The 23,425-nt window shown below is 44.3% G+C and overlaps 1 protein-coding gene and 1 long non-coding RNA gene across 3 annotated transcripts in view; both read right to left on the bottom strand.

The window, feature by feature from the left end:
• LOC111144426 (glycerol-3-phosphate acyltransferase 4) overlaps nt 1-15,406 on the bottom strand; it is a 34,724-nt gene extending 19,318 nt beyond the window's left edge. For both annotated transcript variants that reach the window (XM_022498722.1, XM_022498721.1), the window contains exons 1-2: nt 15,326-15,406; nt 1,230-2,232 (exon numbers count right to left, since the gene is read on the bottom strand). In XM_022498722.1, the coding sequence (XP_022354430.1) occupies nt 1,230-1,394 (165 nt within the window). In that variant the 5' untranslated portion in view covers nt 1,395-2,232; nt 15,326-15,406. The remainder of the gene's footprint in view (nt 1-1,229; nt 2,233-15,325) is intronic.
• Nucleotides 15,407-18,723: 3,317 nt separating this feature from the next.
• LOC111144582 lies at nt 18,724-22,438 on the bottom strand. The gene is made up of 3 exons (XR_002640414.1): nt 22,301-22,438; nt 20,401-20,499; nt 18,724-19,430 (listed from the first exon to the last, which is right to left on the bottom strand). It is a non-coding gene; the product is annotated as an uncharacterized LOC111144582 (long non-coding RNA).
• Between the last annotated feature and the right edge of the window lie 987 nt (nt 22,439-23,425).

Here is a 23,425-nt window from a genome sequence, read left to right as displayed (position 1 = left end):
AGGAAAATGAATGAATTTATTCTGAACCATAAGATACTATATGAACAAATAACTTCTTAAATTTTTTGTTTTCTCAAATTATATATGGTCTCAGCTATGAAAAAGAATACCTGAGGATTTGGTGACTACTGAAAACAGATACTGCTAATAAAGTACCAACTTTCTGGATAGATATTAAAAGTCCTGTAGCAAAGATCAACTTCCAGAAATAGTTCCTTTACACTGTGGACTGTTTTGTTCAGGGTATTATTAGCTACTTCTGACATATGTTAAGAAGTTGACTGTCCTTCTCCTGTATCTTTAAGAAAATCAAACAATTCATTAAATGCCCTGCCCCGTTATCTTTCATTTGAAATGCAAGAACCTATTTAAGTCTAAAAAGAGAAAAAAGTCTCTCCCAAACCTATTAGTGAGGGAATACATGAGCAGCAGCTCTGTGTTTCATTACCTGCTACATAAGATAAGGCAGAGTCTAGCAGTGATTTTTTTCTTAAATGCTAAGCCCCTCTCTTTGAAGGTATGGAGTTATGGAATAGGTTCCTTTGCTTGGAAGAATCGAGCATACATACAAGTACCTTAGCTTGGAAAGAAAAGGTCTGTTAAATGCTTTCACAGGTACACATTTAGAGAAGTTTTTACTAAAAATGCTTCTTGCCACTCTCCCAAATTTCTCTGTATGCAATAAAGAGATAATCTTCCAAATAAGAAAAAAACTTTACTGGGGCACCTGGGTGGCTCAGTCCATTAAGCATCTACTCTGGCTCAGGTCATGATCCCAGAGTCCTGGGATCGAGCCCCACATTGGGGGGGAGGGGGTCCCTGCTCAGTGGTGAGTCTGCTTCTCCCTCTCCCTCTGCCTGCTGCTCTGCCTACTTGTGCCTCTTTCTCTCCGTCAAAAAGATAAATAAGGGGCGCCTGGGTGGCTCAGTGGGTTAAGCTGCTGCCTTCGGCTCGGGTCATGATCTCAGGGTCCTGGGATCGAGTCCCGCATCGGGCTCTCTGCTCAGCGGGGAGCCTGCTTCCCTCTCTCTCTCTCTCTCTCTGCCTGCCTCTCCGTCTACTTGTGATCTCTGTCAAATAAATAAATAAAAATCTTAAAAAAATAAATAAATAAATAAATAAATAACCTTAAAGAAAAAAAAAAAAGAAAAGAAAAGAAAAACTCTTTACTAATAACAGCATTTCTCCCCTCCTCCGTGAAGCAACCATTTGTAAATAGTATAACTTACCGCAAAGATTTTTAACAAAGTTTTCATGTAGAGCTTTCGGATGCCAAAGGAGACTCCAAAAATGGCAGGGACTATGATGAAAACAAGGAGGAGGGTGAAGAGGACAGTCAGGGAGATGCCCAGAAGGTTAACAATCAGGCTATCAAAAGGCAGCAACAGGAACATGGTGGAGGATCCAGGCAAGGCCAGTGCCCGCCCCCAAGAACAAACCACCGTCTTCAGATGGTCCCGTCAGACAGCACCGGCCTGGGAAAGAAAGCGAGTCCCCATAGGATAGCAAACCCCGTTCCAAGTCACATTATTCGACTGCCTGCTGCAGGCAGAAGGACAGTAAAAAGGGCCACAGGAGGCAGCCCGAAAATGCCAGCTCTCCCCAGAATTGATGGACTTTGGAAGTGAATGAGGCAGGACCAATCTTCAGTACAAGCATCCGAGTCCAGGCAGAGTTTCTGTGAAAGTGAGTAGTAAGGGAGGGACCTCTGCTCTGCTACTTTCCGCTCCTTCCAGAAGTTTTACTTTTTCTTTCCTGCTCAAGAGCATTTAACAGATAAATCTGTCCTGAAGATCTGTCATTGCCAGAAGTACCAAGAAGAGTTCAACTTGGTGCCAGAACAATCCTGATAACTTTTGGGGGGGGGGGGTGACTGCTGGCTCTTCACACAGAAGGCTACTGAACTTGAATATGTGGAAATTAAATAATTGTTTTACTTAAAACTCCTTCATAAGCTGAGAACTGTGTTCATTGTAGAGAGTTCACATCTGGCCCCATTCTTCCTCTCAAGAGGCTCCTGGTGCGTGCTGCTTCCAGGACCCTCCAACTGGGAGAGCTACAGTCTTTGCCAGCAGGACACAGATGCTGGCACAGAATGTCTCATGCTGCCTGCGTTGAGTGTAACTCCAGACGTGTCTGGCATTGGTTTCCTCTGGATATTCTTCTCCCTAAGGCCACCTTCTCAGCGGTGACCTGGGTTCTTGGCAAGAAGTTGCTTACATGCTGCCAAAGCTGGGGGTGGAAACAGAAACACCATCAGTCACACAAATCAAGAGGAGAAACATCAATATGCTTTGGAGGTGGGGGGGGGGCTTGTTGTAGAGTAAGCCTAGAGTCAGTGCCAGCTTCTCGAGTCATCAAGGTCAAAGGGAGCAGGCACAGCGACAGGTGGCAGACGCAAATGCAGAAAGCAAATGGAGAGGTTTCATATGGCTTTCAATTCCAACAGATAATCTGTGGCCAACTTTCTGAAGAGAAAAATATATGGATATATGCCACTTTTTAGAAGTCTGGACAAAAAATCCACCATGTATGGATATACACCACGTTTCATTTATACTACGGAAGGAGACCGCCCTCCTACTTGTCCTCAGCTCCCCAGGGTCCTTGTCTGCAGACGCAACCATGTTACCAGCTTCATATTCTTCCCAAGGTATTCTGTGCTGAGGAGGAAATCATAACTTCCTTTTCTGCTTACCCCTCACCCTGACAACAATAATGATGCCATATTCTGCACAGTGTTCTTCAACTCGTGTTTCGGTTTGTGTCTTCAGCTTACTGTGTCTTGGACGAATACGCCATAAGCACATGCAGGGCTCCCTCACTCTCTCCAGGTGCACAGTTCTCAACTTTAAGACTATATATACCAGAGGGGCACGTGGATGGCTCAGTCAGTTAAGTGGCCAACTCCTGGTTTCGGCTCAGGTTGTGATCTTAGGGTCGTGGGACTGAACCTTGCGACAGGGTCCACGCTTAGCAGGGATTCTGCTTAAGAGTCTCTCTCCCTCTGACCCTCCCCATTTGCATGCATGCCTGCACTCTACTCTCTCTCCAACAAATAAATTAATTAAAAAAAAAAAAAAGAAAGAAAGAAAGGAAGGAAGGAAGAAAGACTGTACCATAAGTCAGTTAACTGGTTTCCTGAGGTTGGACACCAATGTTTCCACTTTTTTGTTATTTAAGTAATGTAATGAACAACCCTGTGCATATGTGATAGCATACAAAATGCACATGGAAATATAAATATATTTTCAGGATAAATTCCTAGAAATGGAATTGCAGGGGAAAAGGAAACACAGTTATAATTTTAGAAGATATTATCTCATTTTCTACATGTAGATTAAACTCCAGCTGTCTATCTCCCACACTGGTCACTCTTTTTTGTTTTAAAGACTATTTTCCTTAGAACAGTTTGGGGTTCACAGCAAAACTAAAAGGAAGATAGAGAGATTTCCCACATACCCCCATCCCTAACATGACTAACATATGTACAGTCACCCCATTATCAAGAGCCCCACCAGAAGGGTACATTTGTTACAAGTGTTGACAATCCTACACTGACACATCAGAGTCACCCAAAGTCCACAGCTTATATCAGGGCTCACCCTTGGTGCTGCACATTTTAGAAGTCTGGACAAAAGTATAATGACATGTATCCACCATGATAGTATCATTTAGTATTTTCATTGCCCTAAAAATCCCCTGGGCTCTGATTATTCATTCCCCCCTTTCCTGAGGCCCTACCCTGGCCACCACTGCTCTTTTACTGTCTGGGTAGTTTTGCCTTTTCCCGAATGTCTTAAAATTGGAGTTGTATTTTCAGATTGGCTTTTTCCACTTAATACAGCCACTTATGAACTCCACTATTTTAAATATCTTACAAAAGCATTTCAATTTTATATTACTTATCCCTAACCACAAGTTACCAATGCAAGTCCTGCACTTAGGAAAGTCCTTTCAAATCTCTGGCAAACACTGCGGCTTCACACCACTCATCTTCTGGCTCAGTTCCTACACATTCAAAAGGTCAAGAAATTGAACAAATAAGCAGGTTACTACCTTTACCTTAAATTTTGTCCAGTGACTTTTTAGAACTCTTAGAGCCCTTTCATAGGTTCTTTTATAACCTGCCAACGGTATTATTTCCGTTTTACCAATTAGGAAATGAAGGCAGAGAGAGACAGATCTAGTTCTTCAGACTCCTAACCCAGTACTGCTCCCATTACATTCCCACACATTTAATGATTAAATCCAAAGGACAAGGTATTTCGTGGCACTGAGTCACCAACAGTAGTTCCTATTTTGGGATCCTCCAGTTCTTCCACTTTCACACGGTCATCACCACTGCTAACTTTTACTGCATGCTAACAACACGACAGCGCCTGAGCTCACACGGCAAACATTTTCCATATCTGACCCTCACCTAAGTCTCACAACCCTATGGTGGAGTTTTACTACCACTGCTATCTGACACAGCACGAAACTGAGGCTTAGAGGATTAAGTACGTTACCCAGAATGACACAGCTACCAAGTAGCAGAGCAGGAATCTGGAGCAGGGGATCTGTCTCTCAGCCCATGCTCTTTAACTGGTATGCCCTCCTAGCTCCCAAACTACCCTGGAATAAATGAACACTTCCTTTGTGCCAGGACTGCACAGAACTTTCTGTGGTCAGGGAAAAACCACAAGGCCAATCTGGATTCACGTATCAGAATTTGGTGTTCTCAGAATCCCAGGTACAAACCTGCTCTTTTATATAAACTGGCCAAACTGACTCCACATGCCAGATTTCTAACAACAACCCAACAGAGGTTGAGGAAATTAGAAATATTCCTGATTAATTTGCTGAGTCACTGTATTCTTTAAACCTAATTCCTGCCTAATTCTAGGGCCACATGTCTTCCACTCTTCGGTCTCTGTCTCCCTCGTCCAGCATTCCCCTGGGAAAGCAGCAGCAAAATCCCTCAGTCCCACTGGCCATGATTACCCTGAGTTTCATGGACACAAGGTGACAGACACTGGGGTCACTGTGACTTCCCATCCAAGAGTTTAGATCTCTTTTCTTTGAATCACAATCAACTGACAATTCCCAAGGTTATTCTTGGTTCATGTCCCCAAACATTAAACATATTTAGCAATAAACTAATTTCTTCACTTAGTTCAGGGGTTGGAGAACCCCTGAAGAACCAGGGCCTGTGGGCCAAATCTGGCTTTGGCCTGTTTTCCTAAGACTTGCAAGCTAGGAATGGTTTTTATATCCTCAAAGAATTGTAAAAAAACAAAGAATAATTTGTGACAGAGACCATGGCCAGCAAAGCCTAAAATACTTACTATCTGACCCTACAGTTTGCCAACCCATGGCCCAGCCACTCTTTTCCCCCTGACCCAGGGGCACTGAACTCCCCTCTATGGTCCTGCCCCACCCCTTGAGTTCATGTTTGTAGTGCCAGACTCCAGAACAAAACAAAGAGAACAGTCACCTAGCCAAACAAGTTATCTGGCCCACACTGAACAATCCTCACATAAATTCTTAGAAGTAAAGAGAAAAAGCAAGCAAACTGCAGTTATCAAACAGAGTTTCCAACATCTTGCTGGATTAGCAGAGCAGCCACTGAAACCAGAAGACTGCTGTCTTAGGCCCCCTTAACACAAACTTTGATATCTGGAAATAATATCAGAAAATGAGTCATGGCAGAGCTCTACCATGCCACAATTTCCAGATAATTGTGGATAAATTATCTGGATAATTTCACTTAGGAGAATAATCTCACTTAGGAAAGGATATCCCTTTGCTTCAACTAAATATAACTATGACTCCATAACCATGAGGTAGTATTTGCTCATTTCTCTTAATTTCCACAGCTTTCAGCCAAACTCACAGAAAGTTATTTGCACCAAAGTACCCCTAACGGCCCAAAGGGTCCAGAGAAAAACCTAAGAACCAAGTAGTTATGAGCCTCTTAGAAGACACAACCCACCACTAGCTAAACTCTTTAGCCCACTGAATGGCAAATGGGGCCTTTAGGCCGCCAAATGACCCAATTTCCAGTGTTCCTCAGTTCTCAGAGTGACAAGTTCATTCATTCAACATATATTCACTGGGCACATAATTTATGCCACACATTAGGTCAGGTGGTATTTAGAGGTGAACAAATATGCCTAAAGACAGGTGTTAAGCAAATAAGCATATGCAAAATTTCACACTTTGATGATTGTTAGCAAGAAAAAGAGGATCCTGGAAGAGAAAATAACAGAGGGAACTTCATTTATATCAGCTCATTTAAACCAGTTCTGACCCAATCACAAGATAAGGACTATTACGATTCTAACTACAGAACCAAATATAGCTGACCCTTGAACAGCAATACAGGTCTGAATTGTGCAGGTCCACTTACATATGGATTTTTTGGAAAAATATAGCGCCATAAATGTATTTTCTCTTCCTTGTGATTTTTTTTAAAGATTTTATTTATTTATTTGACAGAGAGATCACAAGTAGACAGAGAGGCAGGCGGTGGGGGTGGGGCAGGGAGCAGGCTCCCTGCTGAGCAGAGACCCAGATGCAGGGCTCAATCCCAAGACCCTGAGATCATGACCTGAGCCAAAGGCAGAGGCTTAACCCACTGAGCACCCCCCCCCAACTTCCTTATGATTTTTTAAAAATGTTATTTATGTGAGACAGAATCTGTGCATGCACACGCAAGAGAGAGAGCAGAGGGGGAGGGAGAAGAAAAGGGAGAGAATCTCAAGCAGACTCCATGCTCAGGGTAGAGCCCAGAGCAAGGCTAGATCTTACAACCCTGAGATCATTACCCGAGCAAGCGTAAACCAAGAGCTGGGGGCGGGCGGTGGGGTGCCTGGGTGGCTCAGTCATTGGGTGTCTGCCTTTGGCTTGTGTCATGATCCCAGGGTCCTGGGATCAAGCCCCACATCAGGCTCCTTCTCCTGCTCCTTCTGCCTGCTTCTCCTTCTCCCACTCCCCCTGCTTGTATTCCCTCTGTCAAATAAATAAATACAATCTTAAAAAAAAAAAAAAAAAGAAACTAAAAGATGGACACTTAACAAACCAAATGAGCCACCCAGGCTCCCCTCGTTATGATTTTCTTAGTAACATTTTCTTTTTCTAGCTTCCTTTTTTATAAGAACACAGCATATGGTACATATACAAAGTATGTGCTAATCTAACCGACTATATCAGTAAAGCTTCCAGTCAGTAGGCTGTTAAGTTTTAGGAGGATTAAAAGTTACATGCAGATTTTCGACTGTATAGGGAGTTGGTGTTTTTAAGAACCATGTTGTTAAAGGGCCAACTGCATTTCTTCTGTTACCTCTCTGAGATGCACCCTACTTCAGGAGACCAAAACTACCAAAATATGATCAGAGAGATGCCACATACCAACTCAAAGGAAGGAAATACACAATTTTCTTAAATATAAAAGTTAGGCAACACAGGGATAATGCATTTTTTAAGCACACAAGGCACAATGTCTGTCACGTATTAGATTTCAATAAATGGTATGTCCCATCAATCCATTAGGATCAGAAGAAACCCAGGGTATTGTCTTAAGTTTTTTTTTTTTTTTAACGATTTATTTAGAGAGAGCACACGAGCATTTATTTACTTTAGAGAGAGCAAGAGCACATGTGTGAGTTGGGGGGGAGGGCAGAGGGAGAGGGAGGGAGAGTGAAAGAACTCCAAGCAGGCTCTCTGCTGAGCCCAGAGTCCAACATGGGGCTCGATCCCAGGACCCTGAGATCATGACCTGAACCAAAATCAAGAGTGGGCTGCTTAACTGACTGAGTCACCCAGGCACCCCTGTCTTCAGTTATAAATACCAAATCTTAAGAGAGGGAGGAAAGCATTTCAAAGTATGTCATAAAACTCACCCACCAAAAAATACTACATGCCTAACAAGCACTAGGTGCTCAATAAAACAATAAAAAGGTTAGCTATAAGGCACAGAAATGTGACTTAACTAGTGAGATGGCAAAAAAAAAAAAAAAAAAAATTATGTTATGAACCACCATAATGGTGATGATGAGAAAATATTCTCAAATCCTGCTGGTTGGAGTGTAAACATGGTACAACCTCTTTAGAGAACTCAGTAAAGGCCACCAGAATTTTTAAATTTTATTTTAAGATTTTATTTATTTGACAGTGAGAGAGGGAACATAAGCAGGGGGAATGGGAGAGGGAGAAGCAGGCCTCCCACTGAGCAGGAAGCCCAATGCAGGTGCTGGATCCTAGAACCCTGGGACAACCATGACCTGAGCCAAAGGCAGCTGCTTAACAACTGAGCCACCCAGGTGCCTCGGCCATCAGAATTTTAAATGCACACAACCTCAGCTCCAGCAATTCTACCTCTAAAAATGTATCTTAAATTAGATAAAAAAAAGATAAATTAGCTGGGTGCCTGGATGGCTTAGTCAGCTGACCATTCAACTCCTGATTTTGGCTCAGGTCATGATCTCAGGGTCATGATCTCCACCATGGGCGTGGAGCCTGCTTAAGATTCTCTCTCTCCTTCTCTCTAGGCCCCTTCCTGCTTGCATACTCTCTCTCTAAACAAAAAACAAAGAAACCAACCAAAAAACCCATAAATTAGAGCAGTAGTTTTCAACCAGGGGCCATTTGCTCCCTAACCTCTCCCTCAACACTCTCCCCACCATTTGGCAATGTCTGCAGACCTTTTTAGTTGTCAGGACTTGGGATGGGGAGCTACCGGCAATGAGTACAAAGACGACACGGATATTGCTAAACATCCTGTAATACGTAGGTCACCTCTGGCAGCGAAGAATTACTCGGCCCCAAATGACAAGGGTGCTGAGACTGAGAAACCCTGTACCGATGCATATACAAGATGATGTGTGTGCAGTTACTGACTGCAGCACTGTCTATAATAGCCAAGGAAACATCACCCGCCACAATCAACAGAAGATACAATGGAATGCTATTCATCTGTTAAATGAAAAAAGACATTTACTTGTGCACTGATAAACAATCTACCAGTTAGATGCCAAACAATGCCCCCAGTAAATACCAACTGAGAGAGAGGAAAAGGAAAAATATATACAGTTTATATGTATTTGCAAAGATACAGATCTCTGGAAAGATACAAAAAACAGCTATAGTTGCTGCCTCTAGGGGTGTAAGGGAGAGGGCACTTTATCTTTTTGCTACCTTTAAAATCTTGTTTACCATTTTGAATAGGTAACAGTGCTGAGTGAACTGAATGTCAAGTGTATCAGAGTAGTGTAGAAGAAGAAATCTGCTTGAATGGAAAGCTCGTGCTTTCTGTTTCGGAGGGAAGTATACAGTGTTTCCAAGGGAACAAGGCAGCACTCAGAGCTACTAGGCTGAAGTGAATCTGAAGTGCTAAAAAAACCAAAACTAAAGACAGAACTGACATCGATCCTAGATAAAATAAATGGTTCAAGACCAAGTCAAGATACAGTAAGCTAAAGGATAACTCAACTCACCAGAAAGAAGACAGTAGTAATACGGTCAGTTCTGAGGTCTTGGTCTTAACTAAGTCACTGACCTTACATAACTTTCCCCTTGCCTACAAAGAACTAACCCGACTTGGAACTGGGTAATAAGAAACCTGGTACCAAGATCCCCCAAAGCAACATGAAGTCTCTGGAGCTGGAAAAGAAAAAAACAGACAAAGGACACAGGATATTTGGTATCTGGGGTCAATCAGCCTAAGAAAGGACAATTTGACTTGCTGGAGTTTTAGGACTCACGACATTTCATTACCTGACCTGAGCGCTGCTCTGAGAGCTCCATATATGTAATTGGAAGCAACTTCCTGGACTTTTATTTATTTACTTTTTAACTTTTTTATGTCTGGCTTATTTCACTCAGCATAATTATTCTGAGAGTCCTTCATGTTGCTGCACATGTCACGAGTTCATTCCTTTTTACTGCTGAGTGGGAGTCCAATGTATGCGCACACCACATTCGCTTACGCATTCACCTACTGACCAACAACTGGACTGTTCGGTTTGGAACTGTTACCAATAAAGCTGCTATCCACAAGTCTTTACACGGACAAACAGTTTAATTTCTCTTGGGTAAATAAATACCTAGGAGTGTACTGATGGAGTCTAAAGCACGTATATGCTTACCTGCCAAACTGCTTGCTTGATTTCTTTTCTTTCTTCCCTTCTTTTAACGATTTTATATATCTGTCAGAGAAAGAGCAGAAGCCAGGGGAGTGGCAGGCAGAGGGAGAAGTGGGCTTCCTGTTGAGCAAGGAGCCCAGGGTGGTGAACTGAGCCTAAGGCAGACTTAAGGGAGCCTCCAAGGCATCCCGCCAAACTGCTTTCTAAAGGGTTGTACCATCATTCAAGCGTTCAAATCTTTACCCATTTTTTATTAGGTTATTTTATTAGTTTTGCCACTGGCTGTTTTTTAAAAATCAAGCTCCCCAACCCACCCCCAACTAAATAGTGTTATTTTAAAATGAGAGAGCATTATTCCTGGCCTATACACTTTAAAATAGTCAAGATGGTTAAAAAGAGAGAGAGAGAGAGAGAAGATTGATCCCACAGACCAAAAAAAAAAAAAAAAAAAAAAAAGGACAAGAAAGCATTTCATCACAAAGGTACAAAATTTGTGGACCATCAGACTTCTCTATTCAACTTGCTACAAACTTGAAACAATCCTAATTATGCAGCGAAAAATCACTAAGACATTAAACAAAAAAACCAATGATCACAACCACAAACTATTTTAACCTCAGAATTGAGTATTACTAAGAACCTAAAATCCTCCTTTATCTTTATGCTCAGCTGACAGTGATTCTGTGTTGTCCAACACAGCAGCCACTGATCACATATAACTCTTGAGCACCTGAAATGTGGGTAGTCCAAATTGAAATATGTTGTAAATGTAAATAAGATACACACTGTATTTAAATGTTCTATGAAAAACTAAATGTAAAAGACCTCATTAATAATCTGTATCTTGATTACATGTTTAAGTGACATTCTGGATAATTTGGGTTAAATAAAATACATGATTAAAATTATTTTCATGTTTCTTTGCACTTTTTTAAAAGTGGCTCTTACATGGGATGCCTGGGTGGCTCAGCTGGTTAAGCGTCTGCCTTCAGCTCAGGTCATGGTCCCACCATTCTGGGATCCAGTCCCACCATCAGGCTCCTTGCTCAGCAAGGAACCGGCTTCTTTCTCTGCCTGCCACTCCCTCTGCTTGTGCCCATGCGAGCACTTGCGTGTGCTCTCTCTCTCTCTCTGACAAATAAATAAAATCTTTCAGGAAAAGAAATTTTTTTTAAAAAGTAGCTATTACAAAATGTAAAATTATATATACGATGTGTTCTCTATTTCTATTAGTTAACACTAATCAAATATGTTTATTTTTTATTTATTTATTTTTAAATATTTTATTTATTTGACAGAGAGACACAGCGAGAGAGGGAACACAAGCAGGGGGAGCGGGACAGGGAGAAGCAAGCTTCCCACTGAGCAGAGAGCCCAATGCAGGGCTCCGATTCCAGGACCCTGGGATCATGACCTGAGCTGAAGGCAGCTGCTTAAAGATGGAGCCACCCAGGCGTCCCTATTTATTTTTATTTAAATAGGCTCCACACCCAGAGCAGAGACCAATGCAGGGTTCAAACTCAGGATCCTGAGATCAAGAGTCGGATGCTTAACCAACTAAGCCACCCAGGCGCCCCAGATCTGAAACGTTTAAAGAAGACCCTGAAAATAAAATATGTGCATAAATAACATAAACATAAATATTTTTTCCCTCCCCATTCCTCTGCTGTGTCAAGAAAATGGTCCCATAGAGGAGCTTAGAATTGGAACTCAGGAGTCTCCTCAGCTAAGAGCTCAAGCACAAATTTGTTACTACCTGGTCTGTACGTCATTCAGCTTCCCTGGGTTTCAATTTCCTCACGAGTTTTTTTGGAATTTTAATTCAAAAGGTCAACAAAAACTTATTATGTTCCTCCTTTTTACAAAGTATCATTCTAATATTGCAGATCTTGGGCTTATAGTTTAAAAGGAGGTGCAATGCACACTCAAAGAGTGCCCAAAGAAACAAGACAAGGCCGTGACTGGGTGGCAGGTGCATGGGTATGCATATTTTAAAGGAGAGAGAGTACCCTTAAAGGAGTTAGGAAAAACTGCAAGCTTTAGAACATTCCTACAAATTCTAAAATTCAGTGCTTTTTTAAAAAAGCGTTCTTCAAGCTATCCTAAGTATTCTGTAGTTTAGTGATACATGGAATTGATGATATTTGATCAAGTCCTCCCTTGAGCACAATGATATAGAAAGAAGTAAATGGGGGCACCTGGGTAGCTCAGTCAGTTAAGTGACTGACTCTTGATTTAGGCTCAGGTCATGATCTCAGGGTGCTGGGATCGAGCCCCATGTCGGGCTCCACATTTGGTACGGAGTCTGCTTATGATTCTCTCTCCCCCTCTCCCTTTGCCCTTCTCCCTGATCATGCTTCCTATCTCTCTCTAAAATAAATAAATAAAAGCTTAAAAAAAGAAAGAAAGAAAGAAAGAAAGAAGTAAATGCCAAGCCATAATGAGGTTCTACTTTACTTGAAGAAACAATTTTGTAGTACAGTTCAATCAGGATCAGACAATCTCTGGCTTCTATCTCCAGAAAGATTTTTAATAAAAGGTAACATTTTGTGATGTTCATACAGTATGAAAAGTGGTTTATTCTTCAGCAGAAACTAATTACAAGGCTAGAATCCTAGCTAACCACTGCACTCTTTCTGATACCACAAACACACACACAAACCCACACTAGGGGCACCCGGGTGACTTAGTCGGTTAAGTGCTGACTCTTGATTTTTGGCTCAGGTCATGATCTCAGGGTCCTGACTGTAAGGCTCTGCACTTTGTGTGGAGCCTGCTTAAGATTCTTTCCCTCCCCCTCCCTCTTCCCTCTCCCTACCCTCCCTCTCTAAAAAAAACAAATAAAAACAAAAACCCCACAAAACCCACACAAAAACATAAAAGTTCTCCCTGCATCCATATCTTTAGGGTAATGATTTACCAAGACACCCCGACGCTGTTCTCTCAGCACTTAGTTTCATAAGCTGAATGCATGTGACGACCACTGTATTTAAATCACAAGCTAACAAAAGTAAATCTTGAAAATAATTTATAAACACTATGTCACATCATATAAACGCAACTTAAAAGCAAACTCAATGAACTCTATATACAGAGATTCCTTTGCTCACAGTATTCCTTGGAGGTAAAATATCCTCTCCAATTTTAAGGGTGAAGACTGAGGTACAAGTACTGAATTTACCCATCTTTCCTGAGATAAGGAAACTTCACAACACAAAGTGTGCTAAGAAATACATACTATAGTTTTGTTAAAAACGAAAACAAAAAAAAGAAAAAGAAAAGAAAGCAAACACCTAATCCATGTTACATCTAGCTGAGGATTTTTATCTTTTAATGTCAAGAAAGTATGTTTCATAGAAAGGTTCTATTGTTCTGCTATCAAGAGCAAAACCAGGAGTATATGCCAAATCATTCGTTTCCCTTAGCTGCTCCTTCTGAAATAGCTGTGAATGTTATCAACATCTTTTAAAGTTTGTAATTATTCTCAGCTGGTATTCCCCGTCTAAGGTCACACTTTTCCCATGTTTACTAAAACTGTGATTAGAATTTCTCATTTGTCCCATATCTGACATAAGAAATATTTTAAGACATCTCCCCTAGTTTCATTATTCCAGAAATTGATGGAAAAGTTCCTATTAACCCATCCAAACCTTTCATTGTTATAACCCTTCCACACATTTCCCTTTCCTGAAAGAAACAACATAAACGCAGTATTAGGAGAAAGAAGACTGAATGTGGAGTTGGGAAAGGTTTCCAGCCTCAGTTGGACTCTTACTCCTAGTTGATCTGGACAAGTCACCGAACCATTAGGACCCTGAGGGTGCATCAAAAGTGAAAAAGAAAGATGACCTGCAAGTTCTCATTCACATCTGATAGACTTTTTCTTTCAACCTGTCCTCCAGCACCTTGATCATTTTAGGTGCTCTCTTCTGGCCCTTCTCCAATGCTATTACGTATTTCTTAAAGAAATTCGTGTCCCAAAAAAGTACGTTATGACTTTATAGAACAGTACGATTTTTATTTTGAATCTCAAGCAACTGTTGACATGAAGGATTTATCCCAGAGCTTAGGAGAGGGGGAAATGGATGGGACAGGCTTAACCTGAAAATCAGTCGTTGAGGCTGGATGCTGGCTACATGCTGGCTTACTATTTTATCTCTTTTTGTATATCTGAAAGTCTCCATAATACACAGTTGGCAGAAAGGGGGGGAAAAAAAAACCCACTATCAAGTGAGAAGAGAATACCAGACTGGCATTTATGACAGGACTCCTTTCTACAGTCTCTGGCACAGAGATAACCGCTTTCCCACCATTTCCCTTGGGTTGAGACAGTGTCTACAGGAGATGAAACTGAGCAGAGGCACGCAGAGTTCAGTCAAAATTAAGGAAAATGAACCAAAAAGGAAATGCTCTCAAGGAGGTTATCGCTGGGAAGATCCGTGGCCCTGCCGGCAGGAGCGGTGCAGTATGGAGCTTATTTCTAGAGCGATACCATGTGTTCCGCGGAGTCTATTTTCCCTAACTTCGAAACTGCGAAAGTTAAAACCCTACATGAACCAGAAGGGAGAACATCAACAAGACCCTCTGGAAGGACGCCTTGCAGGGCGCGGTATCGAAACGGGAAGGCGAAGGATTTCGGGGTTAAATTCAAGAAAGAAAAATGGGTTCCTCTGGAGAAGCAGCGAGGCCCATCTACATCCCAGGGAAGCCGAAGGACAGAAATTAATTACAGGTGAAGCACCTCCTCGTGATCTCCGGTGCTCCCTCGGCCGTCCGAAGCTCCCCGCCTCCACGCTCGGGGACGACGGGCGGCGGAGCACCCGGGATGCGAGAGAAGCGCGGGGCCCGTCCGGCGCGGGGCCAGACGGAGCAGGGAGTGGCAGGAGCCGCCCGGCACCGGCCTCCGGGAGTGCGGGGCGCGGGGCTCCGGCCGCTGCAGCGGGACCGGAGCGCGGAGCGGCTAACGCTCGCCGGGGAGGGGCGCGGACGGTTCCACTGCGGCCGAGGGGCGGACCGCTCCGACAGGCCGGGAAACCCCGGGAAGCGGAGATGGTGTCTCCTGACGCCGGAGCGGCGTAGGGAGGGGGTTCCCAGCCCGCAGGCCGCTCGCGGGGTGCCTGGCCCCGAACCCCCCGGCCCGCAGTCGGCTTCCCTGGGGCCAGTGACCTTCAGGCCGGCGGGAACCCGATCATACTCACCGGCCGTGAGGCTTCGAATCTCCCAATCCCTCCGCGGACAATCCCTCCCGCCCTTGGCCGCCGCCGCCGGCCGAGGCGTGCGTAAAGACGTGCGCGCGCCCGCCCTTTGTCTACGCCGCTTTGACGTGACCCCTCGCGTCCCATCCCCACCCCTCCCGCCGTTTAATCTTTCACCCGGCGCCGGGCGCGCGCCGGGCGGGGACCCCCCCCCCCTCCTCCCCGAGGGGCGGGGCGCTGCGTCACCTGCCCACGGTCGGACGCGCCTAGGACGGACCGAGGCGCCCCCTGGCGGGCGAGGAGCCGTTACCTCGGGTAGGCGGGGCGCCGCAGAGGCTGATACTGTGCTTCCAGGGCACTGGGCCCCTGCCCCTCACCGTGGCGCGCGTTCCCGGGGATTCCCGCTCTGATAAGGGGGGCGCTCCCTAAAGAGGGGTCTCCACGTTTCTGAGCTGTGCCCGGGCCCGAATACTGGTTACTTCCTCCAGCGTACACTCGTGTAGGTTCTAGAGAGGGTGAGATCAGTCCGGATCAGCGAGAAAGGCTTGAGTCCCTAAATTATCTTGTCATCTTGGGGCAGTTGTGAGTACGCAGTGAGATACAGTTCTGCACGTAAAGAACCTAGCTCAAGGCCTGGCACGTTCAAGAAACATTAGCTGCCATCACATCACCGTCGCTGACACCACCGTCACCATCCCCGAGTCTCATTGGTCTTGCTAATGAAGCCAGGGAGTGCTAGGGGTTTGTGTACCTCCGTGTTCCCTCCCAGCTGGAACTTTCCAATGTCCACCTCAACTCGGAAGGGATCTCTGCTAAAGTCCAGCTGGTGTCTGCCGGAGTTTGCCTGTGTATTTCTCACCAGCACTTCAGACTTCAAATGCCTAACCCATGAACCCAAGTTTATCATCTTCCCTCAAATGGATTCTCCTTAGGAAAAAAATCAGCCCTTCCCCTTGTTCTCAAAAGACATTTTTACCTCCAATACCAAGCCTTCCCACCCAACCCCCAGTTTATTCTGCGTGCTAGTGTCAGATTGCCATTCCATGCTAAATAACTTGATAATAAATCTTCAGGGTAAGGTCCACATTCTTAGGCCTCAAAATCTAACTATAAGAATGATGGCTCTGGGGGCGCCTGGGTGGCTCAGTGGGTTAAGCTTCTGCCTTCAACTCAGGTCCTGATTTCAGGGGCCTGGGATCCAGCCCCACATCGGGCTCTCTGCTGGGCAGGGAGCCTGCTTCCCTGTCTCTCTGCCTGCTTCTCTGCCTACTTATGATCCCTCTCTGTGTGTCATAAATGAAATCTTAAAAAGAAAAAAGAATGATGGCTCTGTTCCAGAGCACTGGGCCACTCATCCCTACTCATCACCACACCTGCTTGGGACTTACCCCATATTTTAAGCTCAATCATTTATCTATTCATTTAACAAATCTTCACGGAGTCCTTCCCATGTGGCCAGTTTTTGCCATTGTCCCAATGACAATACAAAGTTGAATAATGCATGGCCATGGGAAATCTTCAACTAGATTAAATTCCATAAAGGAAAGTGGACATCGTACATTTTTATGTCCTACTCAGTGCTAGGGCTAGAGTTTTGAAGTGGTCACCACCATCTTAAATGCTTTTTGGATTTGGATATCTGGTCTCCTTTCCTGCTGCTCTGCTTTTGTGTATTCGTGTTTACATTTTCTTTTCTTTTTTAAGATTTATTTATTTGTTTGACATACAGAGATCTCAAGTCGGCAGAGAGGGGGCAGGAGGCAGGCTTCCCGCTGAGCAGAGAGCTGGATGTGGGGCTTGATCCCAGGACCCAGAGATCATGACCTGAGCCGAAGGCAGAGACTTAACCCCCTGAGCCACCCAGGCTCCCCGTGTTTACATTTTCTTACAATTCTCACCATATATTACCATTCTTTCGGGACGATAATTTTGAAATTAAAAAGTGTTTCACACATTTTAGAGACTCAACACAAATGACACTAATTGATTCTTTGCCCAGCCAAATAGTAGACTCAGTTGTTGGGTATAAACACACACACACACACACACACACACACACACGCACACTCCTTGATGCATTCTCTAAACTTCTTTAGTGCAGGAAGGCAATGGAACTTCCTTTTGAAGAGGGAGCCAGAATGGTTCCCTCTGGCTCCAGAATTTTGTTTGCAAAGGTCAATGATCTGGGCACATCGGTGTCATATCCACTTCTAGGCAGAGAAATACAAACAGGAGAGAGAAGATGAGTAAGTAATGCTTAAAAAGTTAGACACAAAGTACGTTTATATAGCCCACTGCCTATATATAGCACAACTAGTCTTACCTTCAATGTGAAATTCCTTGTCACTCTGAATTTGGACTGTCTTTAGATTGTTGTTGAGGTATTCCCACATTTTAGAATGAAAATGCTCTTTTAATACAAAAACTGTGGGAGTAATCTTAAAAACCTGATGAAGGATAGTGATTAAGAAAGGGGGATCTTGGGGCACCTGGCTGGCTTATTCGGTCAAGGGTCTGGCTCTTGATCTGAGCTCAGGTTATAATCTCCGGGTCATGAGATGGAGCCCCGCCTGAGCACTGCAATCAGCAGGAGTCTGCTTGAGATTCTCTCTCTCCCTCTGCCCCTCCCCCACCAAACCCTGTGCATGCACACACTCTCTCTCAAAGAAATAAATCTTTTAAAATAAATAAATAAATGTAAAAAGGGGATCACAGTGTTGACAAACCCCCACTTTGAGCTAATATCCCAAAATGTGCTTCCTGTAATCATTGTTTTTGCTGTGCGTATGGCAAATGGTGCTATGAACCTGGGAAGATACTCCTTTTAAAAGATACTCCCTCCCCCAGTAGAATAATCCCATAAGTGTGCTGCATAACTTCCCTGTCTTCCACAGATATCTCTTCATGTGTAAAGTCTTTGACATTAAGAGGTGAACCACAACTATTTATTGAACAACTATCAAGACCAATGTTCATTTCTAAGTACCAAGAGAAAAAGACAAATTAAGCAAAGGTGTATTCTTTTAATTTTATTTTTATTTTTTAAGGATTTTATTTATTTATTTGGCAGAGAGTACAAGCAGGGGTAGGGACAGAGGGAGAGGAAGAAGCAGACACCCCCACTGAGCAGGGAGCTCTAGATGGGGCTCTATACCAGGACCCTGGGATCATGACCCAAGCTGAAGGCAGATACTTAACTGACAGCCACCTAGGCATCCCAAGCCATGTTCTTGATAAAAATTTTTTTAATTGTGGCAAAATATACATAAAATTTACCATCTTAACCATTTCTAAGTGTACCGTTCAGTAGTGTTAAGTATATTTACATTATTATGTGATCAATCTTTACAAGTTTTCATCTTGAAAAACAAAAACTTGTACCCATTAAACAAAAACTACCCATTCCCTCTCCCCTAGCCCTAGGCAACCACCATTCTACTTCTGTTTTGGAGTTTAATTACTCATACCTCTTTCATCTAGTGAAATCATAGAATATTTGTCTCTTCAGGGCTGGTATATTTCACTTAGCCTAATGCCTTCCAGGTTCATCCATGTGGTAAGGCGTCAGCATTTCCTTCCTCCTGAAGGCTGAATAATGTTGTGCTGTAAGTGTACCCATGTTTACTTTACCCACTCATCCCCCGATGTGCATCGGAGTTGTTTCCACCTGTCGGTTGTTATGAATAATGCTGCTGCAAACATGAATATGCAAATATCTGAGCTGCTGCCTTCAATTCTTTTGGATCTATTCCCCAAAGTGGGATTGCCAGATCATGTTGTAATTCTGTATTTAATTTTGGGGGAACCACCATTTGTGATGCTCTTCTTTGATGTAGGAGTCTGAAGTTGGGAGGAGAGCTCCAGTGATTTAAATCTGAGAGTCATCAGAATATGGCCGATACACGTGTTGGGTCAGATCAATACAAGCACACTCTGACTTAAGAAGCAGAGACGTGGTTGAGAGCAAACTGAAGAAGGCAGGTTTTCTGACTGCATCCACACGGTGGTCCTCAACTTGAAAATTCACAGATCCAAATTTGTCAATTCACAGCAAGATGATTCTCTGTTTCTGGGGACTGATTTGTAGTAATCAAATCTGCAGGAGACACTGATAAAGGGGGCTTTTGAAAAATTAAATTAGGTGGATAATTGAAAATGCAAAATTAACTGGAATACTAGAATCCGTTAGTCAGTTCATACCCTTATGGCAATGTCTCCTTGGGAAGCCAAATCAATATCAATACGTTGATGATAAAATTAGAAAAAAAGGAAAGAAAGAAAGAAAGAGAAGGAAAGGAAAGGAAATATTTAACTCTAAAGAATCTGGCAATTTGATACACCCCAGGAGTTGTGCTTGTGTGGGGTTCTACCTGCCAAACAACCAAAAACATCTGGCTGAGCAGAATGTCCTCTTGGATGAATACGGCCATCCCCTCCTCTTTGCCCAGCTCTCTATTTTCCAAAATTCACTCCTGCCTGCCATTATCACCCCCATTAACACAATGGCTGCCTTTCTGGGATCCTCAGGGGAAGAAAAGGGAAGTTTCTAATTAGTGTAACAACAATTCAAGTCTTGTGGAAATCACATATATAAGTAAGTCTACTTAAACTAATTGAAATGTAATTTTGGCAAACACCTACTCATCTTTTAGGCACTCACTTCGGGGGGGGGGGAGGGGGTCAACTCCAATAAGACATTTTCTCTGATTTCTTCTTAAGTGCTCATTCATTCTCTATTGTTTTTCTTCTTCTTCCCCCCCCCCTTTTTTTCTCCTTTCCATGTGTCTCTCACATTATTTTTATCATCTATATGTATGGCTCCTTTCACCAGACTGTGAATTTTGTTTTATTCCTCTTTCTAGCCCCAACAGTTAACATGATGTCTGGCACATCATGGTTGCTCAGAAAATATTTGTTGAATGACTTAAAACTACATGATGACTACCAGAAACTTGACAAAGTATGCATGTATTTAATAAAGTCATGAATGAACTAGTACCTAATGCATGAAATTTGGTAGACAATACAGGGCGTGTGGGGGAAAGACAGTAAAAGGGGTCACAGAATGGAAAAATTACCTGCATAGGAAAGGTCGTTATAAATTAAGCCAGCTTGTCTTAGTCTGACTTTTGAGAGGTCAAGAGTCCTGGGCCACTTTTGTTTTTCCGAGATTATCACTATAAAAGAGAAAAAAGAATTAGAGGATTACAACTGCGGCATACAGTTTATGTGTGTCTTTCCAAAATTTACAAACACTGTTATGCTATTTATAAACTAAGTCTTTATAAAAATATCAAATATTAATTCAATGATATACTTTGTGATCTGGCATTGAAACATGTGGAATTCAAAGCTGACTAAGGAGCAGCATCTCTTTTCAATCCTGTTAGCTCTCTCTGTGGTTGTAGGAGCACTCGCTGGAGATAATATCTTAAGTCTAGATTCCTCAACCCCCCCTAAACTGTGAGACCTGTCCTACATGGTCTTCCAAGACTTCCCATCTCCAGTGGTGGGCCCTGACCTCAACTTTGTTTTCTGAAAAGCTCATCAGGGAGATTGCAGAAGACCCTAGTCTCATGAGAACTGTATCACAACATATCCTAGGGGTAAGTCACTTTACAACTGACTGCTCATTTTTTCTGTTGATTCTTACCAGCTTTAATTTCGGAGACTGACTCCCAATCCTAACAGCATACCCTGTGGGGACTGCCCACCCTATTCTCGATCATCTCTTAAGGAGTCAAGACTAGAGGGACGCCTGGATGGCTCAGTGGGTTAAGCCTCTGCCTTCTGCTCAGGTCCTGATCTCAGGGTCCTGGGATCGAGCCCCACATGGGACTCTCTGCTCAGCGGGGAGCCTGAGTCGCTCTCTCTCTCTCTCTCTCTCTGCCTGCCTCTGCCTACTTGTGATCTCTCTCGATGTCAAATAAATAAATAAAATCTTAAAAAAAAAAAAAAAGGAGTCAAGACTAGAAGCTCCAGGTGGGGGATGGGGAGGAAACAGTGGAGGTACTGTAGGATCCCTTATCAGATGAGGAAGCTGCAGCTGGAAGCTTGCATGGTAGACTCCTATCTTTGCCCTGTTAACCACCTGAGTGTCTTACCACAGAGCGAGTGACCCAGGGGTAGGCCCTCTAAGGGACAAAAATAAATAAATAAATAAAGCAAATGTTGCTTGCTCAACAAATGTAGCCCAAGAAGTCAAGGATCGGAGGAGATAAAGATTTCAAAAAACAAAACAAAACACTTAATGTTAAAAATTTGTCATCTAATGAACGAGAATCTGAGAGAATGAACAACCTCTGAAAAGAGGTTAAACTCTTCCAAAGACCAAGGGTCTCAGAATATTATATATTGAATACTCCTGCATGATTTGAACCCAAATGTCTTGAGTGTCCCAGGTGTGGCCAGCCTGTGGGCCAGCAATGTACATGGTGGGGACTGTCCCAGGCTTCCCAGGGCCTTAGGGGAGCAAACAGTTCAATAAGCAGTTTCAGTCAGTTTAATACAAGATAATTGTATTTATGGGGGATAAATACAAGAGGGAAAGTGTGTGGGGGAGGGACAGGGAACTAGGAACCAAGGTCTGGCTTCTGGGTCTAGGTAAATTACACTTCAAAGAATGTTCTAAGCGGTTAAAAATGCTTGTTTGTAAAGTACATTTATTTTAAGGTAGAGTTTTCCCAGACTCTTACTGGGTCTGGTGTTGGTAGACGATACAAGATGAACTCCTGAAGATGCTTTAATTTATTTATTTGTGATTTATTTATTGGCACACATTGAAGAGGCAAGACGATTTTGAGTTACCAGAAAACTAGCCCTTTCAGGATAGAGAGGAAGGTAAAAGAGCACATTTCTGTGCTGCATCTTTATCTTCGAGGTAAGGAACTCCTCCCGACCTCTCCCACTCACCCACCCGCCCTGGGAGACCCTCTCTGCCAGGCCTTTTACAGAATTACATGTAAAAACTTTATTTACGGTCTTTCTGTTCCACATTCCCAAGGCTTCCTTCCCTGCGAAGGGTAAAGGGTGCCCTTCCGAGCATCTTCCGGAAGGAAATCTCATCCATTCGGTCGGGAAGTGAGCCTGTCCCCCTAGAAAGAAGAGCGCGAGGCATTCAAGGGTAAGGGCCCGAGAAGAGGGGCGCGGCTGGAGTTGCCTCCAAGCCGACCCCCCCCCCACCCTAGTGTGAATTCGCGGGTACAAACAGTCTGGGTGAAGCTCCTGGAGAGAGAGGAAACACGCACCACCTGGGCAAGAAAATCAAGCTCTGCCTGTGCAGAAAAAGTCATTGCACAGGGCGCAGCGGGTGGGCCCTCAAGACAGTTCAGTTTCAGTCTGAGGAGCGGGACTGTGAGCTGCGCACCACGCAAAGCTGCTGAGCACACCCTAAAGAGGAGCAGAGCCGGATGGCGTCCCCAGGGCGCGGGACTCTAGGTGGCCCCAACATCTGTAAGCCGAAGCTGTCAGTCTCGCCTTTGCAAGGACGGGAGGTGTGAACGCGGCGCTTCTTGGAACGAGGCGTGGGCATCAAAGGCGGTGCGCACCTGCATGGCCTTCTGAAAAGCCAGAGTGCGCGCCCGCAGGGTGCCTCGCAGGGAGCCCTCTTGCCCCGCGCTCAGCTCGGGGCACCCTCTCCGGATCTGCGGGCGTCCCCGGAAACCCCGAGTCCCGCCCAGGTGCGGGGAGGCAGGGGGCGCAGGGGGATGGCGGTGGTGGGAGGCGCGGCAAGTTGGACGGGTGACACGAGCCCTCCTCGGAGTCTCTGCCCACAGCGTCCTCAAACATGTGCACAGATGTCAGCGAGAGCCCCTTGGTGTCTGCAAACACCACCTGCTTCTTGGGGCCCTGGGGGTTAGGAGGTCGTGCCAGGCAGGAGCGCGAGGGCCGCAGGGGCCGCAGCTGGGCTTGGCCGGATCGCGGGATCTGCTGCGGGGACCGGCTGTGGCCGAGGCAGAGGTGCATGGGGCGAGGCACAGAAGACAGGCCGGCAGCACTAGGAACCTTCAACAAGAAGGCAGGGACATTCTGAGGACGGGGGGGAAGGACCTGGCATTCCCCACGGGAGCCCAGCCTGCCCCTCTTCCCTGCCCCATCGCTGCA

Source organism: Enhydra lutris, unplaced genomic scaffold (assembly GCF_002288905.1).
Source record: "Enhydra lutris kenyoni isolate GAN:26980312 unplaced genomic scaffold, ASM228890v2 scaffoldscaffold11, whole genome shotgun sequence".
In the NCBI taxonomy this organism is placed as follows: Eukaryota; Metazoa; Chordata; class Mammalia; order Carnivora; family Mustelidae; genus Enhydra; species Enhydra lutris.
Note: the sequence above shows the minus strand (reverse complement) of the source record. Positions and strands in the feature narration are given on the sequence as shown.